The sequence below is a fragment of the Malus domestica genome, chromosome 02 (genome assembly GCF_042453785.1).
Source record: "Malus domestica chromosome 02, GDT2T_hap1".
Lineage (NCBI taxonomy): Eukaryota > Viridiplantae > Streptophyta > Magnoliopsida > Rosales > Rosaceae > Malus > Malus domestica.
The window spans coordinates 12213810-12231418 of record NC_091662.1 but is presented as its reverse complement, the minus strand read 5'-3'; the positions used below and the strand labels follow the sequence as shown (position 1 = coordinate 12231418).

Sequence of the window (17609 nt, the reverse complement as noted above, 5' to 3'; positions counted from 1 at the left end):
AGCATCCATGATACATGCTTGTTGTACTCTTTTTCCTTCGATTAGGATTTTTCCCACTGGGTTTTTCCTATGAAAGTTTTAACGAGGCAACATAAACATACTTAACACTATATCAACAATCCAGGTAAAGTTGTACTCTTTTTCCTTCGCTATGGTTTTTTTCCACTGGGTTTTTCCAAGCAAGGTTTTAACGAGGCAACTAATGTTGATATGTGGGCATCCAAGGGGGAGTGTTGAAAACATTGGTAATTTTGACAATGATGGCATTGTTATGAATGCCCACACACAGAGACTTTCAATACCCATGCAAATAGGAAATTGACTTTGGATGCAGGAGATCATCTATTTTCAAAGTATATGCTGTAAATTTTGAATGTACAACTAATGGGTTTGATCGGAGCTGCTCTATAAATAGAGCGCTCCGTATGCCTGCAATATGATACAGAGAGAATACATCAGAAAGAAGGAAAGTTCAATAAGATCATATATTCCTCCCTCTTAATTTGCCATCCCCTTGTGTTTTAATTACAGTGTGATATTTTACATCTGCTTCGCACCTATCAAAATGGTTATCCCTCTAACTTTGATATATTTATAACATGGTTGAATCTTTCAGTACTAACGAATAGCGACAAATTTTGGTTAGCGCTACTCTGTCAATCTTCATTTTATTATGAATTTGAAAACAGGTTGTAAGTTTAAGTTTAATGAACGATAACAATTAATATAACATCTTTTGAGATATTTATAAAGTACTTGAATTTAACGGAAGAATTGACGCAAAATCGAGCGTAGTGGCGTTTTAGAATTCATACAACCAACCCCAATTAATAGAATAAAGATATATTTGTTTTGAGATGACTTTATTTATTTTTTATTTTTTACTGCAAACGATATTCTACATTAATTCATGCTAAGGAGAAAGAAAAAGTTTGAACCCAAACACAAAATTAAAAATAAAACCCTAGCACCAAGACAATCTGCCCCTTACGTTTTAAGGTACTTTTCTTGTTGGCTTTTAAACTGGTAAGCTTAATGCTTTTTTAATTCTATTGCGAACATATGGGCAGCAAGGAGAAGATCTAGTTCAATCATCCAAGTGATGGGTTTCAACGTGCAGTGAGAAGAGAGTGAAGCCTTAATGGTGAGCTACCAAGCAGGAGGAATAACGTGTTCATGGCAGGAGAAACACATAACAACGCAAGATTAAAGGTTTTTCAAGTTAATCATGTGTTTTCATGTCCTAAAATCAGAACACGTAATTGCTGTTAATTCTAAGAATGCATAATGATTTGGTTCAAGGCTTATTAGTTGAAATGCCTCCTGAAACTGGTTTTGTCGGACTTTACCCCCTGAAACTGATATTTTCAACTCTTTTGTCTCACTTTACCCACCTCCGTTAGTGGACTATTAAATTAAGGGTATTTTAGACATTTCAATTTTTACACATTTATTTACCTCCAACCCCCACACTAAACAAGTCTCAAATTTATTTTTGACAACTCTAATTCAAACGCATAAATTTTGGGCATTTTTAAAAGTAAATTATTCAATCAATAGAAAAATTTCGACCAACAAAATCATTGTATCAACCAAAATAAGGGTTACATTTGTTCATAAAGTCATTTCACTTGCAAGACATTCATGTATTGACTCGAAACTTTGCAATTGAAAAATATTCATTACTACAAAATCAATATACCATTAAGCTATTCTATCCAAAATACTTCCCAAACCAAAAAAATCATTTAAAGCAAATGTGCACAGTTTGAACAAGCTCATGCCTAGTGGAATCAGTGCTCAACAATGTGAATTTTTTTGTTTCAAACTATGCACATTTGCTTTAAATGATTTTTTTTTTTTTTTGTTTGGGAAGTATTTTCGATAGGAATATGATAGCTTAATGGTATATTGGTTTTGTTGTAATGAATATTTTTCAATTGCAAAGTTTCGAGCCAATACATGGATGTCTTGCAAGTGAAATGACTCTACGAACAAATGTAACCCTTATTTTGGTTGATACAATAATTTTCTTGTTCATAATTTTTCTATTGATTGAATAATTTATTTTAAAAAATGCCCAAAATTTATTCTTTTGAATTAAAGTTGTCAAAAATAAAATTGAGACTTGTTTAGTGTGGGGGCTAGAGGTAAATAATATGTAAAATGAGACAAAAAAATTAAAAATGTCAGTTTTAAGAGATAAAGTAAGACAAAACCAGTTTTAACAAGTAAACTGAGACTCAATGGCAGTTTCAGATGGCATTTTAACTAATAAGCCTCTGGTTTAATTATTCGGATTGGGGAAGCAGCTATGAGTGAGGACGGTCTTCGTTCAATGCACTGTCCAAATTGGCAAGGCTACGAGAGACCAACGCCCTACGAAAGTTGAGACTCTGCAGATAGGGCTTGAGGCATGCACAAATAACAAATTGTAAAGGCTAACAGTCACGAGAATCGAATCATCGGTGTGGTAAGGATGGGCAAATACCTATTAGTTATGGATAATCGCGATTACCCGTTCATTTAAATTAAACGGTTACAGTTATAGGTAACCGTTTAGATAAATAAACGGTTATGGGTATAACCGTTTACCCGCAAAATTTAAATGGACGGTTATGAGTATTAACTGCAGTTATAAACGGGTAACCGTTTACCCATTTATTTTATATATGTAAAACTAACACAAACCATGTTCTCGATCTAATAATACTTAGCACCCAATAAATTAGCAAGGAATTCATAGGTCATTCTCTCAATAACACTGCTACAGGAATTATGATTCTCATCATCAAAGAATTGGCCAAATTAACTTAAATTCCTTGGAGGTAACCGTGAAATTGACAGAAATGTCTTCTAAACAATTTTTGTAACCCAATAATACGTGGCAAATATTATATTTATCTTCATTGATAACAGTTAAAAATATCGTCCGTAAACTATTATTTCAATTATTGGAATGGTATAAGGACTTAAATAATTAAAATATGGAAATGTATGATGAATGTACCTATAACGTTATTTAATTGTCAAAAAAAAAAATTATGACAATTTTTTTTTTAATTTTCAAGTTGTTAAAAAACATGTAGACGGGTGAAAAAAGGATAATGGTAAAAAAAAATAAACGGATTAAAAATGATAAATAGGTAAACGGGTATTAAACGGTTATGGTTAAATACGTATGCGGTTATGAGTATAACCATTTAGGCAATTACCCAATGAGTAAACGGTTATACGAATATGAGCATAAACGGTTATGGATAAATAACCGCGGTTACCCACCCGCCATAACCGTTTGCCCGTCCCTAATCATAGGTCCGATTTCTCGGTAACGTTGTACAGTACGAATGCATTATCGATGTTTAAACAACGAAGACTTCGAAAAAAAGGTAGCAAGTTTCTAAATAAACCAGATAGCACACGAGATACTACTGATCTCGAGATACAATGTGCATTTTTATTCATTACTGAGTCAATATGCACACATTCAGAAAGCTCGCTTCTCTCTCGGAGAGAAACGAAGGAGGGATGCAGCTCACACGCTTATGGGTTCGGTGGCTTTTTTCAGCCATGCCTTCTCAGATTCATCTAAGTATGGAGCCAGAATATCCCTACATTTGGAATGGTAGGTGTTGATCCATTCCAATTCTTCAGGTACTAAAAGGCTCAAGTCGATCAACTTTCTCTGGTATGGTGCCTGGAAAGAGAATAAAACAGAGAAAATTTTAGATCAGCTCAACCACCTGTGTTCTTTCTGGAAAATTCCACGATATCGATTTGGAAATTGATCAACCCAGTATAAGTCTCTGTCATCTCTGGACAATTACACGATATCTTGCTCTATAATCCATAAATTGAGTGAGAAAGTGTCGTAGTAACATAAATGCCGCGCCGCTGTGTGACTAAGTTAACTCGTGTACAAATTAAGTTCATGTCCAATGTTTTATGTGCAAGTCATTTGATCCAACAACAACAACAACAACAACAAAGCCTTTTCCCACTAAGTGGGGTCGGCTATATGAATCCTAGAACGCCATTGCGCTCGGTTTTGTGTCATGTCCTCCGTTAGATCCAAGTACTCTAAGTCTTTTCTTAGAGTCTCTTCCAAAGTTGTCCTAGGTCTTCCTCTACCCCTTCGGCCCTGAACCTCTGTCCCGTAGTCACATCTTCGAACCGGAGCGTCAGTCGGCCTTCTTTGCACATGTTCAAAATCACCGGAGCCGATTTTCTCTCATCTTTCCTACAATTTCGGCTACTCCTACTTTACCTCGGATATCCTCATTCCCAATCTTATCCTTTCTCGTGTGCCCACACATCCCACGAAGCATCCTCATCTCCGCTACACCCATTTTGTGTACGTGTTGATGCTTCACCACCCAACATTCTGTGCCATACAACATCGCTAGCCTTATTGCCGTCCTATAAAATTTTCCCTTGAGCTTCAGTGGCCTACGACGGTCACACAACACGCCGGATGCACTCTTTCCATCCAGCTCGTATTCTATGGTTGAGATCTCCATCTAATTCTCCGTTCTCTTGCAAGATAGATCCTAGGTAGCGAAAACGACCGCTTTTTGTGATCTTCGCTAGATTGCTCCGGTCATTAGTGTGGATAAGTATATAAATGGATAGAGATAGGAAAGCAAACACAAGATGTACGTGGTTCACCCAGATTGGCTACGTCCACGGAATAGAAGAGTTCTCATTAATTGTGAAGGGTTTACACAAGTACATAGGTTCAAGCTCTCATTTAGTGAGTACAAGTGAATGATTTAGTACAAATGACATTAGGAAATATTGTGGGAGAATGATCTCGTAATCACGAAACTTCTAAGTATCGGAGTGTGGTGTCGTCTTGACTTGCCTTATCTGTCTCATAGGTAGATGTGGCATCTTCTCTGGAAGTACTCTTCCTCCATCCAGGGGTGGTATCTTTAACTGGTGGAGATGCACAAGGTAATGTATCAATTTCACTTGAAGCTTACTTGTAGTTTCAGGCTTGGTCAAGCGCGATACAAACCATGTAGTAGGAGTCCCCCAAGTCGCCGAGCTAGGGGGTCTGCTGAAAGAGGTGACAGACAAGGTAAGCAATCAGAGCTCCGACTGATTGTTCACCTTCTCCCCATCTTGCAGCAGCATGAAGGATAAAGAGAAGAAAAATGAGAAGAGATGATATGAGATACTTTTGCTTTTGAAGAAGTAACTTTCCACAGGCTTATTCTTGAACTGAGCTGGAGGGTTTTCTGGTTTCCTCCAGAGTATAAGGCCGACTGAAGAATTTGAGGGTCAAAACAAGTCCATCAAATCTAGAGTACGTTCCACCCTGCTGATATGGGATACTTTTGCTTTTGACAGAGTAATGAATGTATCGGCACGTGTGCTGTTACACTTGTCTCCACATGCTTCCTTGTATCCTTCGCACTTGCCCTATCTGTTCCTCAAGCAGATGCGGAATCTTCCCTGGAAACATAAGATGTTGAAGATGAGTACTCGAGAGCAATGCCAGGTAAGTAATCAGGTAAGGGGTTCCAGGCAGTCAGTTCCTGGCTGGAAGCTTGATTCCAAGTGCTGACTGATTGTTCTCTTTCTCCTTGTCTTGCAGGTAAAAACAAGGCCAAAAGAAAAGACAGGGAAAAAGCATGATATGGGATACTCTTGCTTTTAACCCTGATGATATGAGATATTCTTGCTCTAGTATAGCTTGTTTGCAGAGGTATTATCGGGGGGAAAGAAAGCTGAATATTTCGAAAGGCTTCGTTGGGAGTGCCCTCTCAGATATGATGAAGAGTTGAGCATTTTTGCAGGTCTGCCTGTCCGTTGGGGATGGAGGTCGACATATATAGGAGTCTCCCTAACAACAAGTAGTAATGATATTCCTTTACCCTGCTTGGTCATAGCACGGTAGTGGGAGCTGCCAGTTTCACATGTTTTAACTCTGTCAGAGCACTTTGAAAAAGTGGTCTGTGGTATCTGGCTCTCGAGATTCGGAGAACGATGCCTCTTCGATTTTTGAGAAAGCAATCATGCTGGGGGTATGACTCTCGAGATTCGGAGAGCAGTGTCTCTTCGATTTTTGAGGAAGTAATCATGTTGGGAGTCTGGCTCTCGAGATTCGGAGGGTGGTGCCTCTTCGATTTTGGAGCAAGCAATCTTGTTGGGAGTGTTGTCTCGAATGTGAGTAAAGGTTGGGCATGTTTGCTAGTCTACCTTGCCACGAAGCACAAAGGTTGACACACAGGGACTTTCCAATTATCCAGCAATGGTACTGTTCCTTTACCCTCTCTTCGATTTTGAGAAAGTAGTCATGTTGGGAGTCTGGCTCTCGAGATTCGGAGGACGGTGCCTCTTCGATTTTGGAGCAAGCAATCTTATTGGGAGTGTTTTCTCGAATGTGAGTAAAGGTTGGGCATGTTTGCTAGTCTACCTTGCCACGAAGCACAGAGGTTGACACACAGGGACTTTCCAATTATCCAGCAGTGGTACTGTTCCTTTACAGTTGTGGGTAATAATATGGTAGCTAGACCTTCAAAATTTATGTGTCTAAACTTTTGTTAGTGCTGTTTCTTTGCTATTCTTTTACCTTTCTTGGTCAGAGCGATGTAGTGGGAGCTGCAAGCTTCACGTGCTCAACTTTGGCAGAGAACTTTGGCAAAGTTATTTGTGGTACCCATGAGATATTGTTGCGTGTGGGAAGTGGGTGATTGAACAGTAAGATTCATGTGCTTTCTACTTCGCCAGAAGTCTTCGACAGAATGCCCATAATTTCTGCAAAGCTGAGTGTGCGTGTGACAGGTGTTGACAAGGCTAGAAAAGTAGGTGCCTCTTCGATTTCTGAGATCGGCCCTCGTGGTCTCTGAGCAGCCCAGCTTTTGAGAAAGCGAGCGCCTCTTCGATTGATTCGGAGAACGATGCCTCATCGATTTTTGAGAAAGCAATCATGCTGGGGGTCTGGCTCTCGAGATTCGGGGAGCAGTGTCTCTTCGATTTTTGAGAAAGTAATCATGTTGGGAGTCTGGCTCTCGAGATTCGGAGGGCGGTGCCTCTTCGATTTTGGAGCAAGCAATCTTGTTGGGAGTGTTTTCTCGAATGTGAGTAAAGGTTGGGCATGTTTGCTAGTCTACCTTGCCACGAAGCACAGAGGTTGACACACAGGGACTTTCCAATTATCCAGCAATGGTACTGTTCCTTTACCCTCTCTTCGATTTTTAAGAAAGTAGTCATGTTGGGAGTCTGGCTCTCGAGATTCGGAGGACGGTGCCTCTTCGATTTTGGAGCAAGCAATCTTATTGGGAGTGTTTTCTCGAATGTGAGTAAAGGTTGGGCATGTTTGCTAGTCTACCTTGCCACGAAGCACAGAGGTTGACACACAGGGACTTTCCAATTATCCAGCAGTGGTACTGTTCCTTTACCCTTGTGGGTAATAATATGGTAGCTAGACCTTCAAAATTTATGGGTCTAAACTTTGTTAGTGCTGTTTCTTTGCTATTCTTTTACCCTTCTTGGTCAGAGCGATGTAGTGGGAGCTGCAAGCTTCACGTGCTCAACTTTGGCAGAGAACTTTGGCAAAGTTATCTGTGGTACCCATGAGCTATTGTTGCGTGTGGGAAGTGGGTGATTGAACAGTAAGATTCATGTGTTTTCTACTTCCCCAGAAGTCTTTGACAGAATGCCCATAATTTCCGCAAAACTGAGTGTGCGTGTGACAGGTGCTGACAAGGCTGGAAAAGGCTGGAAAAGTAGGTGCCTCTTCGATTTCTGATATCGGCCCTCGTGGTCTCTGGGGAGCCCAGCTTTTGAGAAAGCGAGCGCCTCTTCGATTTTTGAGATCGGCCTTCGTGGTCTTTGAGCAGCCCAACTTTTGAGAAAGCAAACGCCTCTTCGATTTCTGAGATCAACCCTCGTGATCTCTAAGCAGCCCAGCTTTTGAGAAAGCAAACGCCTCTTCGATTTCTGAGCAGGCGCCTCTTCGATTTCTGAGCAGGCGCCTCTTCGATTTCTGAAGCTTCGTCGAGTGCAGATTTTTATAGGGGCTGGCATTAAGTTCCAAAGCACACTTGAATCTCCACCAGTAGAAGCTTCATTCTTGCACTTCTAAGATCTTGATTTGTCCGACCTCTTCTCTCTTCAACACCTTTGAAAATGTCTGGCCCCTCCGACCGTCGTTTTGACTTGAACCTTGTTGAAGAGGCAGCCCCGCCTTCTCCAGACAACATATGGCGCCCATCCTTCGTCTCCCCTACTGGTCCTCTTACCGTTGGGGATTCCGTGATGAAGAATGATATGACCGCTGCGGTGGTGGCCAGGAACCTTCTCACTCCCAAAGATAACAGACTACTTTCCAAACGGTCTGATGAGTTAGCTGTTAAGGATTCGCTGGCTCTCAGTGTTCAGTGTGCAGGTTCTGTGTCTAATATGGCCCAACGCCTATTTGCTCGAACCCGCCAAGTTGAATCATTGGCGGCTGAAGTGATGAGTCTCAAACAGGAGATTAGAGGGCTCAAGCATGAGAATAAACAGTTGCACCGGCTCGCACATGACTATGCTACAAACATGAAGAGGAAGCTTGACCAGATGAAGGAAACTGATGGTCAGGTTTTACTTGATCATCAGAGATTTGTGGGTTTGTTCCAAAGGCATTTATTGCCTTCGTCTTCTAGGGCTGTACCGCGTAATGAAGCTCCAAATGATCAACCTCTGATGCCTCCTCCTTCTAGGGTTCTGTCCAGTACTGAGGCTCCAAATGATCCCCCTCCGGTGCCTTCTCTTTCTGGGGCTCTACCGACTGCTGAGACTTCTCCTAAGCAACCTTTGTGAAGGCTCCCTCTTGTGTGCTTATTTTGACTCATGTATATGTACATATTTGTAGCTTATCGGGGATATCAATAAATAAGCTTTCCTTCATTTCAACGTATTGTGTTAAATACACCAAAGCCTTCTTCGCTAAGTTCTTTGAATTTTCTTTTGTTAAAGCTTGTATGTTGAAGCTTTCTGAGTGGAGCATGTAGGTTGGGGTAGTGTTCTCTTAATTTCCCGAATGAGGAAAACTTCTCGGTTGGAGACTTGGAAAATCCAAGTCACTGAGTGGGATCGGCTATATGAATCTTAGAACGCCATTGTGCTCGATCCTGTGTCATGTCCTTCGTTAGATCCAAGTACTCTAAGTCTTTTCTTAGAGTCTCTTCCAAAGTTTTCCTAGGTCTTCCTCTACCCCTTCGGCCCTGAACCTCTGTCCCATAGTCGCATCTTCTAATCGGAACGTCAGTAGGCCTTCTTTGCACATGTCCAAACCACCGTAACCGATTTTCTCTCATCTTTCCTTCAATTTCGGCTACTCCTACTTTACCCCGGATATCCTCATTCCTAATCTTATCCTTTCTCGTGTGCCCACACATCCAACGAAGCATCCTCATCTCCGCTACACCCATTTTTGTGTACGTGTTGATGTTTCACCGCCCAACATTCTGTGCCATACAGCATCGCCGGCCTTATTGCCGTCCTATAAAATTTTCCCTTGAGCTTCAGTGGCATACGGCGGTCACACAACACGCCGGATGCACTCTTCCACTTCATCCATCCAGCTTGTATTCTATGGTTGAGATCTCCATCTAATTCTCCGTTCTTTTGCAAGATAGATCCTAGGTAACGAAAACGGTCGCTCTTTGGTATTTCTTGATCTCCGATCCTCACCCCTAACTCGTTTTGGCCTCCATTTGCACTGAACTTGCACTCCATATATTCTGTCTTTGATCGGCTTAGGCGAAGACCTTTAGATTCCAACACTTCTCTCCAAAGGTTAAGCTTTGCATTTACCCCTTCCTGAGTTTCATCTATCAACACTATATCGTCTGCGAAAAGCATACACCAAGGAATATCATCTTGAATATGTCGTGTTAACTCATCCATTACCAACGCAAAAAGGTAAGGACTTAAGGATGAGCCTTGATGTAATCCTACAGTTATGGGAAAGCTTTCGGTTTGTCCTTCATGAGTTCTTACGGCAGTCTTTGCTCCTTCATACATATCCTTTATAGCTTGGATATATGCTACTCGTACTCCTTTCTTCTCTAAAATCCTCCAAAGAATGTCTCTTGGGACCCTATCATACGCTTTTTCCAAATCTATAAAGACCATGTGTAAATCCTTTTTCCCATCTCTATATCTTTCCATCAATCTTCGTAAGAGATAGATTGCCTCCATGGTTGAGCGCCCTGGCATGAACCCGAATTGGTTGTCCGAAACCCGTGTCTCTTGCCTCAATCTATGCTCAATGACTCTCTCCCAGAGCTTCATTGTATGACTCATTAGCTTAATACCCCTATAGTTCATGCAATTTTGTACGTCGCCCTTATTCTTGTAGATAGGCACCAAAGTGCTCATTCGCCACTCATTTGGCATCTTCTTCGTTTTCAAAATCCTATTGAAAAGGTCAGTGAGCCATGTTATACCTGTCTCTCCCAAAAGTTTCCACACTTCGATTGGTATATCGTCTGGACCTATTGCTTTTTTATGCTTCATCTTCTTCAAAGCTACAACCACTTCTTCCTTCCGGATTCGACGATAAAAAGAGTAGTTTCTACACTCTTCTGAGTTACTCAACTCCCCTAAAGAAGCACTCATTTCATGTCCTTCATTGAAAAGATTATGAAAATAACCTCTCCATCTGTCTTTAACCGCGTTCTCTGTAGCAAGAACCTTTCCATCCTCATCCTTGATGCACCTCACTTGGTTTAGGTCCCTTGTCTTCTTTTCCCTTGCTCTAGATAGTTTATAGATATCCAACTCTCCTTCTTTGGTATCTAGTCGTTTATACATATCGTCGTAAGCCGCTAACTTAGCTTCTCTGACAGCTTTCTTCGCCTCTTGCTTCGCTTTTCTATACCTTTCACCATTTTCATCAGTCCTCTCCTTGTATAAGGCTTTACAACATTCCTTCTTAGCCTTCACCTTTGTTTGTACCTCCTCATTCCACCACCAAGATTCCTTTTGGTGTGGGGCAAAGCCCTTGGACTCTCCTAATACCTCTTTTGCTACTTTTCGGATACAACTAGCCATGGAATCCCACATTTGGCTAGCTTCCCCCTCTCTATCCCACACACATTGGGTGATTACCTTCTCTTTGAAAATGGCTTGTTTTTCTTCTTTTAGATTCCACCATCTAGTCCTTGGGCACTTCCAAGTCTTGTTCTTTTGTCTTACTCTTTTGATATGTACATCCATCACCAACAAGCGATGTTGATTAGCCACGCTCTCTCCTGGTATAACTTTGCAATCCTTACAAGTTATACGATCCCCTTTCCTCATTAGAAGAAAATCTATTTGTGTTTTTGACGACCCACTCTTGTAGGTGATCACATGTTCTTCTCTCTTCTTAAAGAAGGTGTTGGCTAAGAAGAGATCATATGCCATTGCAAAATCCAAGATAGCTTCCCCATCCTCGTTTCTCTCCCCAAAACCATGGCCACCATGAAAACCTCCATAGTTGCCTGTCTCCCTGCCCACGTGTCCATTTAAATCTCCTCCTATAAATAACTTCTCCGTCTGAGCAATTCCTTGCACCAAGTCTCCAAGATCTTCCCAAAATTTCTCCTTCGAACTCGTATCCAACCCTACTTGAGGTGCGTACGCACTAATCACATTGATAAGTTCTTGTCCTATTACAATCTTGATTGCCATGATTCTATCTCCTACCCTCTTGACATCTACAACATCTTGTACCAAGGTCTTGTCCACGATGATGCCAACACCGTTTCTCGTTCTATTTGTGCCCGAATACCAAAGTTTAAACCCTGAGTTTTCTAGATCCTTTGCCTTACTACCAACCCACTTAGTTTCTTGTAGGCACATAATATTTATCCTTCTCCTCACCATAACTTCCACTACTTCCATAGATTTTCCCGTTAAGGTTCCTATATTCCACGTTCCTAAACGCATTTTGCTCTCTTGAACTCTACCCTTCTGTCCTAGCTTCTTCACCCTCCCCCGTCTAATAGGATCAAAGTACTTCTTTTGTGTGTCCCGGGTAAAGTTGATAGGAGCATATGCTCCCAAACAACTTTGAGTGGAGTCGTTCGAAAAGAAGTTTCTATGGCCCCCTTGCTCATTTAACACTGCATCCGGGTGCCGATGGAGATACAGCGACCCTTGCTCATTTATCACTGTGCTCAGGCCACACAGCGCGCCACTTACGGGTGACGCCCTAGCTTTAGCACGATTTTGTTCTGGATTCATTTTCATAAGGATTCGACGTGATCATGGAGTGCCGGCTGTCGACTACCTGACGCCCTCCCCCTCCTCCTTTATCCGGGCTTGGGACCGGCCATGTAAGACATAGGCGGAGTTCATTTGATCCAACCGAAAAGAAAAAGAAAAGTCACGCATAGCATGGAAATCGAACTATTTAATAGTAAGGAAAGTAGCAAATTGCGCACTTACCCATGTTATATGCTCAAATTGCAAGTAACCCTTGTCACCAAAGTTGAACTTTGTATCAGCTTTGTTGATAACAAGCACGTTCTCCAATCTTATACCAAATTTCCCGTCCTCGTAGTATCCAGGTTCTGAAAAGTGCAGTTCTACAGTCAGTCTAAAGGGTACTTACAAGTCACATAGTCCCATTCAAGAAGCTACTAACAATTCCCATTCGTCGACACTCAAAACAATTCATGGATGCATGCCCTAAGCAAGTATGACTAATAAGTTGTCAGCATGAGCAATGCATGAACAATAAAAAATTCAAGAAACATGATTACTTGAGCACAGATTCAAAAGGCAACGAGAAAGGGAGAACCTCCCGCAATATCGATCAATCATTATGCATGAACTACAACATAAGATAAGAGATAGTCAACATAAGATACAATATCAATCATGATTCCTGATGCGTGGTTATCCTCCAGTATGCGGGATTGAATTCTTTGTTGAGTTTGAGAAAGTTTTTATACAAGTGTAGAACAAAATAAATAATAATGAGTAATTGTATACACTGATACTAACCATCTGTTACAGTCATGGAAACTTGCAGTGGGACATTTCGAGCATGTGGTCTGAAACTAATTAAATGTGGACCTGCTCAACCAGTGCAAATGGAAGGAAGAATCGAAAATTCATTAATAAGCTCAAATTAAACACTACATTGGAGCGTAAGAATGAGCAGTTCTCGTTAATATTTACCTTCATGAACATTTAGATAAGACCCAACCCCATGACCAGTACCATGTCGATAATCAAGACCACTCTTCCACAAAGGAACTCGAGCAAGAATGTCAAGCGCATTTCCTGTAAAAAGTTAACGATGAAAATGTATTCAACTAAGACATTCTTACACTTGAAAAATCTGATTAAAAAGGTAAAAAGACAAGCATGAAATACCATTGGTTCCATTAGGAAATCGAGCAGTCCCGAGACCTAAATGACCCTTGAGGACCTGCACAATATGCAGCACATCACACTACTTCATATAACCCTAAAATGAGGATTGGCTTGAAGGAATTTTGGGATAACAGTCTATGTATGTAGGACATAAAGGACTCAACTGTTGTGGATCTAAATTATGTAATGCATAGAGTAAAAATTAAGAACATGAAAAAATATGAAAACAATGAAATCCCATTGTGAATCTAAATTCATTTCACTCGTTCATTATCAGTTAAATCTAAGGGTCCATTTTGATGGATGGATATAACATGGGGATTTGGATTTGAGTTTCTAGCGTAAAAGGCTTATGTAAATAGTACTGCTTCATGTGTGGTTATTTTATGCCATGGTAAACTGAAATCTTTTCAATAGTAGTAATAAGCTTGAGGAAGGCGGTGTAAGTAATTAGTCAAAAACTACAAAAAGTTCGTAGCACTAGTATACGTTGAACGGTGATGAAGGTCGGTGGGAATGGATACAAGGGCTACGGTGGTTATAAACTGTAGGTGTGGTGACAATGGATCATGAGTAACAGAATACACGGATGAACAGGTACAAGATTTTGGCAATTCAAAGCATAATAAAACAGAGTTCGAACAACAGTGTTCAAATTAGGATGAGTTCAACAACCAAATAACAAGATGTCTTAAAAGAGAGCATTGAAAAGAACTTACTGCCGTATAGCATGCCTTCTCATGAGCTGAAGGTTTTCCAAAATGAACCGTCCGTGTTATGTCAGTTGTTCCATCAAGATACTGCAACCATGTCATCAACATTACCAATTGAAAGAACAGAAGCATCATGATTAAGTGAGTATGCTAGAACATAAATGCATGAAATTGGTTGGCAATTTTTTATCAGCCAAATGACAGTTGACAAACCTGTGCCCCAGAGTCAAAAAGATAGATGCTGTCTGGATCAAACTCAGCACAAGTTTCTGCTTCCGGTGAATAATGAATGATTGCCGCATTTGGGCCAACAGATGAAATAGTCGGAAAACTCAAACCTCTAAAGTTCTGCAAATATAACAGAAAAAGAAATTCCTATCATGTAAAGCAAACTGAACATGCATGGAGATAGATAAGCATACAAGTAAACATCAAATTAATAAATTGAACTGCATATTTCATTTTTCTGTAACCGCTTGTTGCAAATATTCTGAGTGTGGAAGAGAAAAAGTTTTACAGTCAGAACCATGAGTGCAAATGTACCAAATAGAAAGAACACAGGATCAAGAAATATATATGAGGGGTAAGCACATTTGCATCAAAGGAATTTCGCTACTATCATGTTGGATTTTCGTATTAAAAGTTCACACTACCTCTTTTGATGCTCGAAAGCCCTCCAGTTTATCACTTACAGTCACCTCGGTTAGCTTTGCAGTTTTCCTGTCATAGCTCATTCAATTCAATCAACACATGAACATATAATAGAATAAAAAAATGGTGCCACTTAGCATATATTCAGCAATCAAAACATTAAATCAAGCATAGAACAGTATAAGGCATCAACTGTACGAAAGTTCATACAATGGACGATCACTAACTGCAATTGGACAAAAACAGTTCTTTGTGTGATTTTCACATCTTACTTACACGTAAAACGTTTCTATATCAAGATCATGATGCATCTCATCCACATGGTGATCTGTATGAAATTCAACAAGGAAGCTCAAACTTACGTTTGGTTTTTCTTATCTGTTGCCTCCCCCTCCAAAAAGAAGCCGGAAGCCCCATATATCTCCTGCGCCTGCATTTTTTTCGTACAAGCTCAAGCATTAGTTCAGGCCTTTCATATTGTTGCAAATCTAGGGAACTAAACGCATCAAAATCTGGAAAACATATAGGAAATCAGAAAATATTGTTTTGAACATTTGAAGATATTAAGATACCGTAGGTGTCACAATTTACCTGCTTATCCAACCATACAAGATATTGCACAACAGCTACTCCATCCCGGATATGAGCTTTCTTTAACCCTTCCAACTCGACCGGGTTCTAAAAATTTTAGAGCAATCAGTTAATAAGAAAAAATGAACTGAATAAAATCACTGGCACGACTATCAGAAACAATATGCTCTCTCCATACGATAGGAAGTGTAGCATGCTACCTTTAGAGCTTTTGCTAGGGCCAAAGGCGACGGCTGCAAGATAACTTTTTCGGGGTTTAGTCTTGAATACAAAGCATAACAGCATGAACCAGGGTCAGCCCATATGAGGTCATTATCTGTTTCTTCTACTTTGTTTCCACCATTAGGCTTTTCAGCTTCAGTTCCTTTAACTGTAGATGAAGGTTTGAGCTGATTAGATGCAAGCAAGGCAACATCTGAGCTCACTGCTTTATATTCCCGAACTTCGATCCCATTTTCTTCCAAGTAAGAGTTTACCTGCATATCGAGTGAATTTGTCAGATGCGTCTACTAAACCAATTATCTGCTCATGCTCACTCTTGCATTATAACATGGAAAAGAGGACATACGAAAAAAGAAATGGAGGACATCGTAATTTAGTCCAAAGGGTATAATCACTGTTATCAGTAATCAGACACACAAATTGGTGAAGGCTAATAGTAAATACATTTTTATTACTGGTGGCTTGACAACTTCAAGCCAATACTCACTGTCTTAAGAAGGTTGCTTAATAAGATTAAGATTAAGATGGTGATGTGTGTATTATGTATGATAATAATGTTAACTGTGTATGATACAATGATTTAACTGACCTCAGAAGAAACCTTCCTTTTGTCCACATAAAGGAAAGCCGAGTTGGATGTCACGATAGCAAATGCATGAACAACTGGATTGTAGGCAACATCAGTGCCCCGAATATTATACGCCCAAGCAACCTGCAGAATAGCAATTAAATTGAGATACTGAATGACAAATTCAAAATAGAGTAAAAGTACGAGGCCACATGAAGTAACACACCGAACCAACTAACCTCATCAAGCGCTGAGATGATTATACCACGAGCATTCTCTTGTACGATTTTTTCTCTTAAACACTTCAACTTATCCGCAACTGAACGACCAGCATATTCCAAAGGATGTACAATGACGGGATTAATTTCTGCCGGAGGCTGATTTTTCCAAACTTCGTCTACGAAATTTGTGTTAGTCTGAACCAACTTCTGTTGTTTCTTGGCAAAGGCACGCTCCCATAGTTGCGCGGTGTTTATTGACACACACCAAGGATCAATACCAATGGCTGACTCTTGGGGTAGATTCTAACGAAAACAAATCACAAAATTCACTTAATACAGAGTCCAATATGAATGCGCAAAGTCGCTAAAACTTGTAATTTAATGTCTGATACAAAAAGGTTAAAAGCTACGGAATATACAACATCGAAAATGATCATAGGAGTTACTCAAAGAAGCAGTGACTCACATCTGCCATCCAGACATCGACGGTCGGGTCTTCTCCCATTCGCATAAGCTGCCACTGGTCACTGAGTTCTTGCGTTGCCTGCAAAAAGTACCGACCATCCGTCCATAGCCGTGCTTCGTTCTTTGTTATTAATGCCAGACCTGACCAAAATTCAACACAGAAGTTCAGCACGACAACATTAAAAGCTTCAAAATTCAACTGAAAGCAATCAAAATTTAAACAGCAACATCCTCAAACAACATGACAATACTAACCAGCACTCCCGGTGAAGCCGGAAACGAACTCACGCCGTTTGTCTCGTGCCGAAACATACTCACTCTGCAATTACAACATAAAATCACTCCCAACATCCTTAAAAATAAATAATAATAATAATAATAATAATAATAAACACAGAATTTACAAATTACAATCGAAAAGCTCCAATCTTGATAGAGGAACAGAAAACATGAGTAAAATCGAAAATTTGCGGATACAAGATTTAATCGAAACAACGTTAAAATTGAGTGACAGGGGCACAATTGAAATTGACAGATTGAGACAGACCTGGTGATAATCTTCGGAAGGAACGACCAAGGCGTCGAGAGGCGGAGAGTGGGACGCCATTAGAGACCTCAGAGCACTAAGAGTGTCCGCCATATCTGCTTTTCGGCGACGAACTTGGAGTCGTCGAAGAAACGAAGAGAGAGTGAATGCGAGAGTGAATTGAATGCGAGACTGGATGTGAATATATGTAGTTTTACCAGCAAAAGCTTCCGACTTTAAAACTATGTAATTCGTTGGAGTGTGTGTTCTGAGTTTCCGGAAAT

The 17609-nt window shown here is 40.3% G+C and overlaps 1 protein-coding gene across 1 annotated transcript; it reads right to left on the bottom strand.

Moving 5' to 3' along the window:
- Nucleotides 1-3377: 3377 nt before the first annotated feature.
- On the bottom strand, nucleotides 3378-17609 carry LOC103426814 (aminopeptidase P1-like). The gene is made up of 16 exons (XM_029091300.2): nucleotides 17347-17609; nucleotides 17055-17118; nucleotides 16801-16940; nucleotides 16353-16637; nucleotides 16135-16257; nucleotides 15524-15799; nucleotides 15324-15410; nucleotides 15095-15162; nucleotides 14735-14801; nucleotides 14295-14429; nucleotides 14088-14168; nucleotides 13369-13423; nucleotides 13171-13275; nucleotides 12994-13065; nucleotides 12433-12557; nucleotides 3378-3697 (listed from the first exon to the last, which is right to left on the bottom strand). Exons 1-16 carry the CDS (start codon nucleotides 17437-17439, stop codon nucleotides 3536-3538), a joined length of 1938 nt encoding a protein of 645 aa, XP_028947133.1. The 5' UTR covers nucleotides 17440-17609; the 3' UTR covers nucleotides 3378-3535.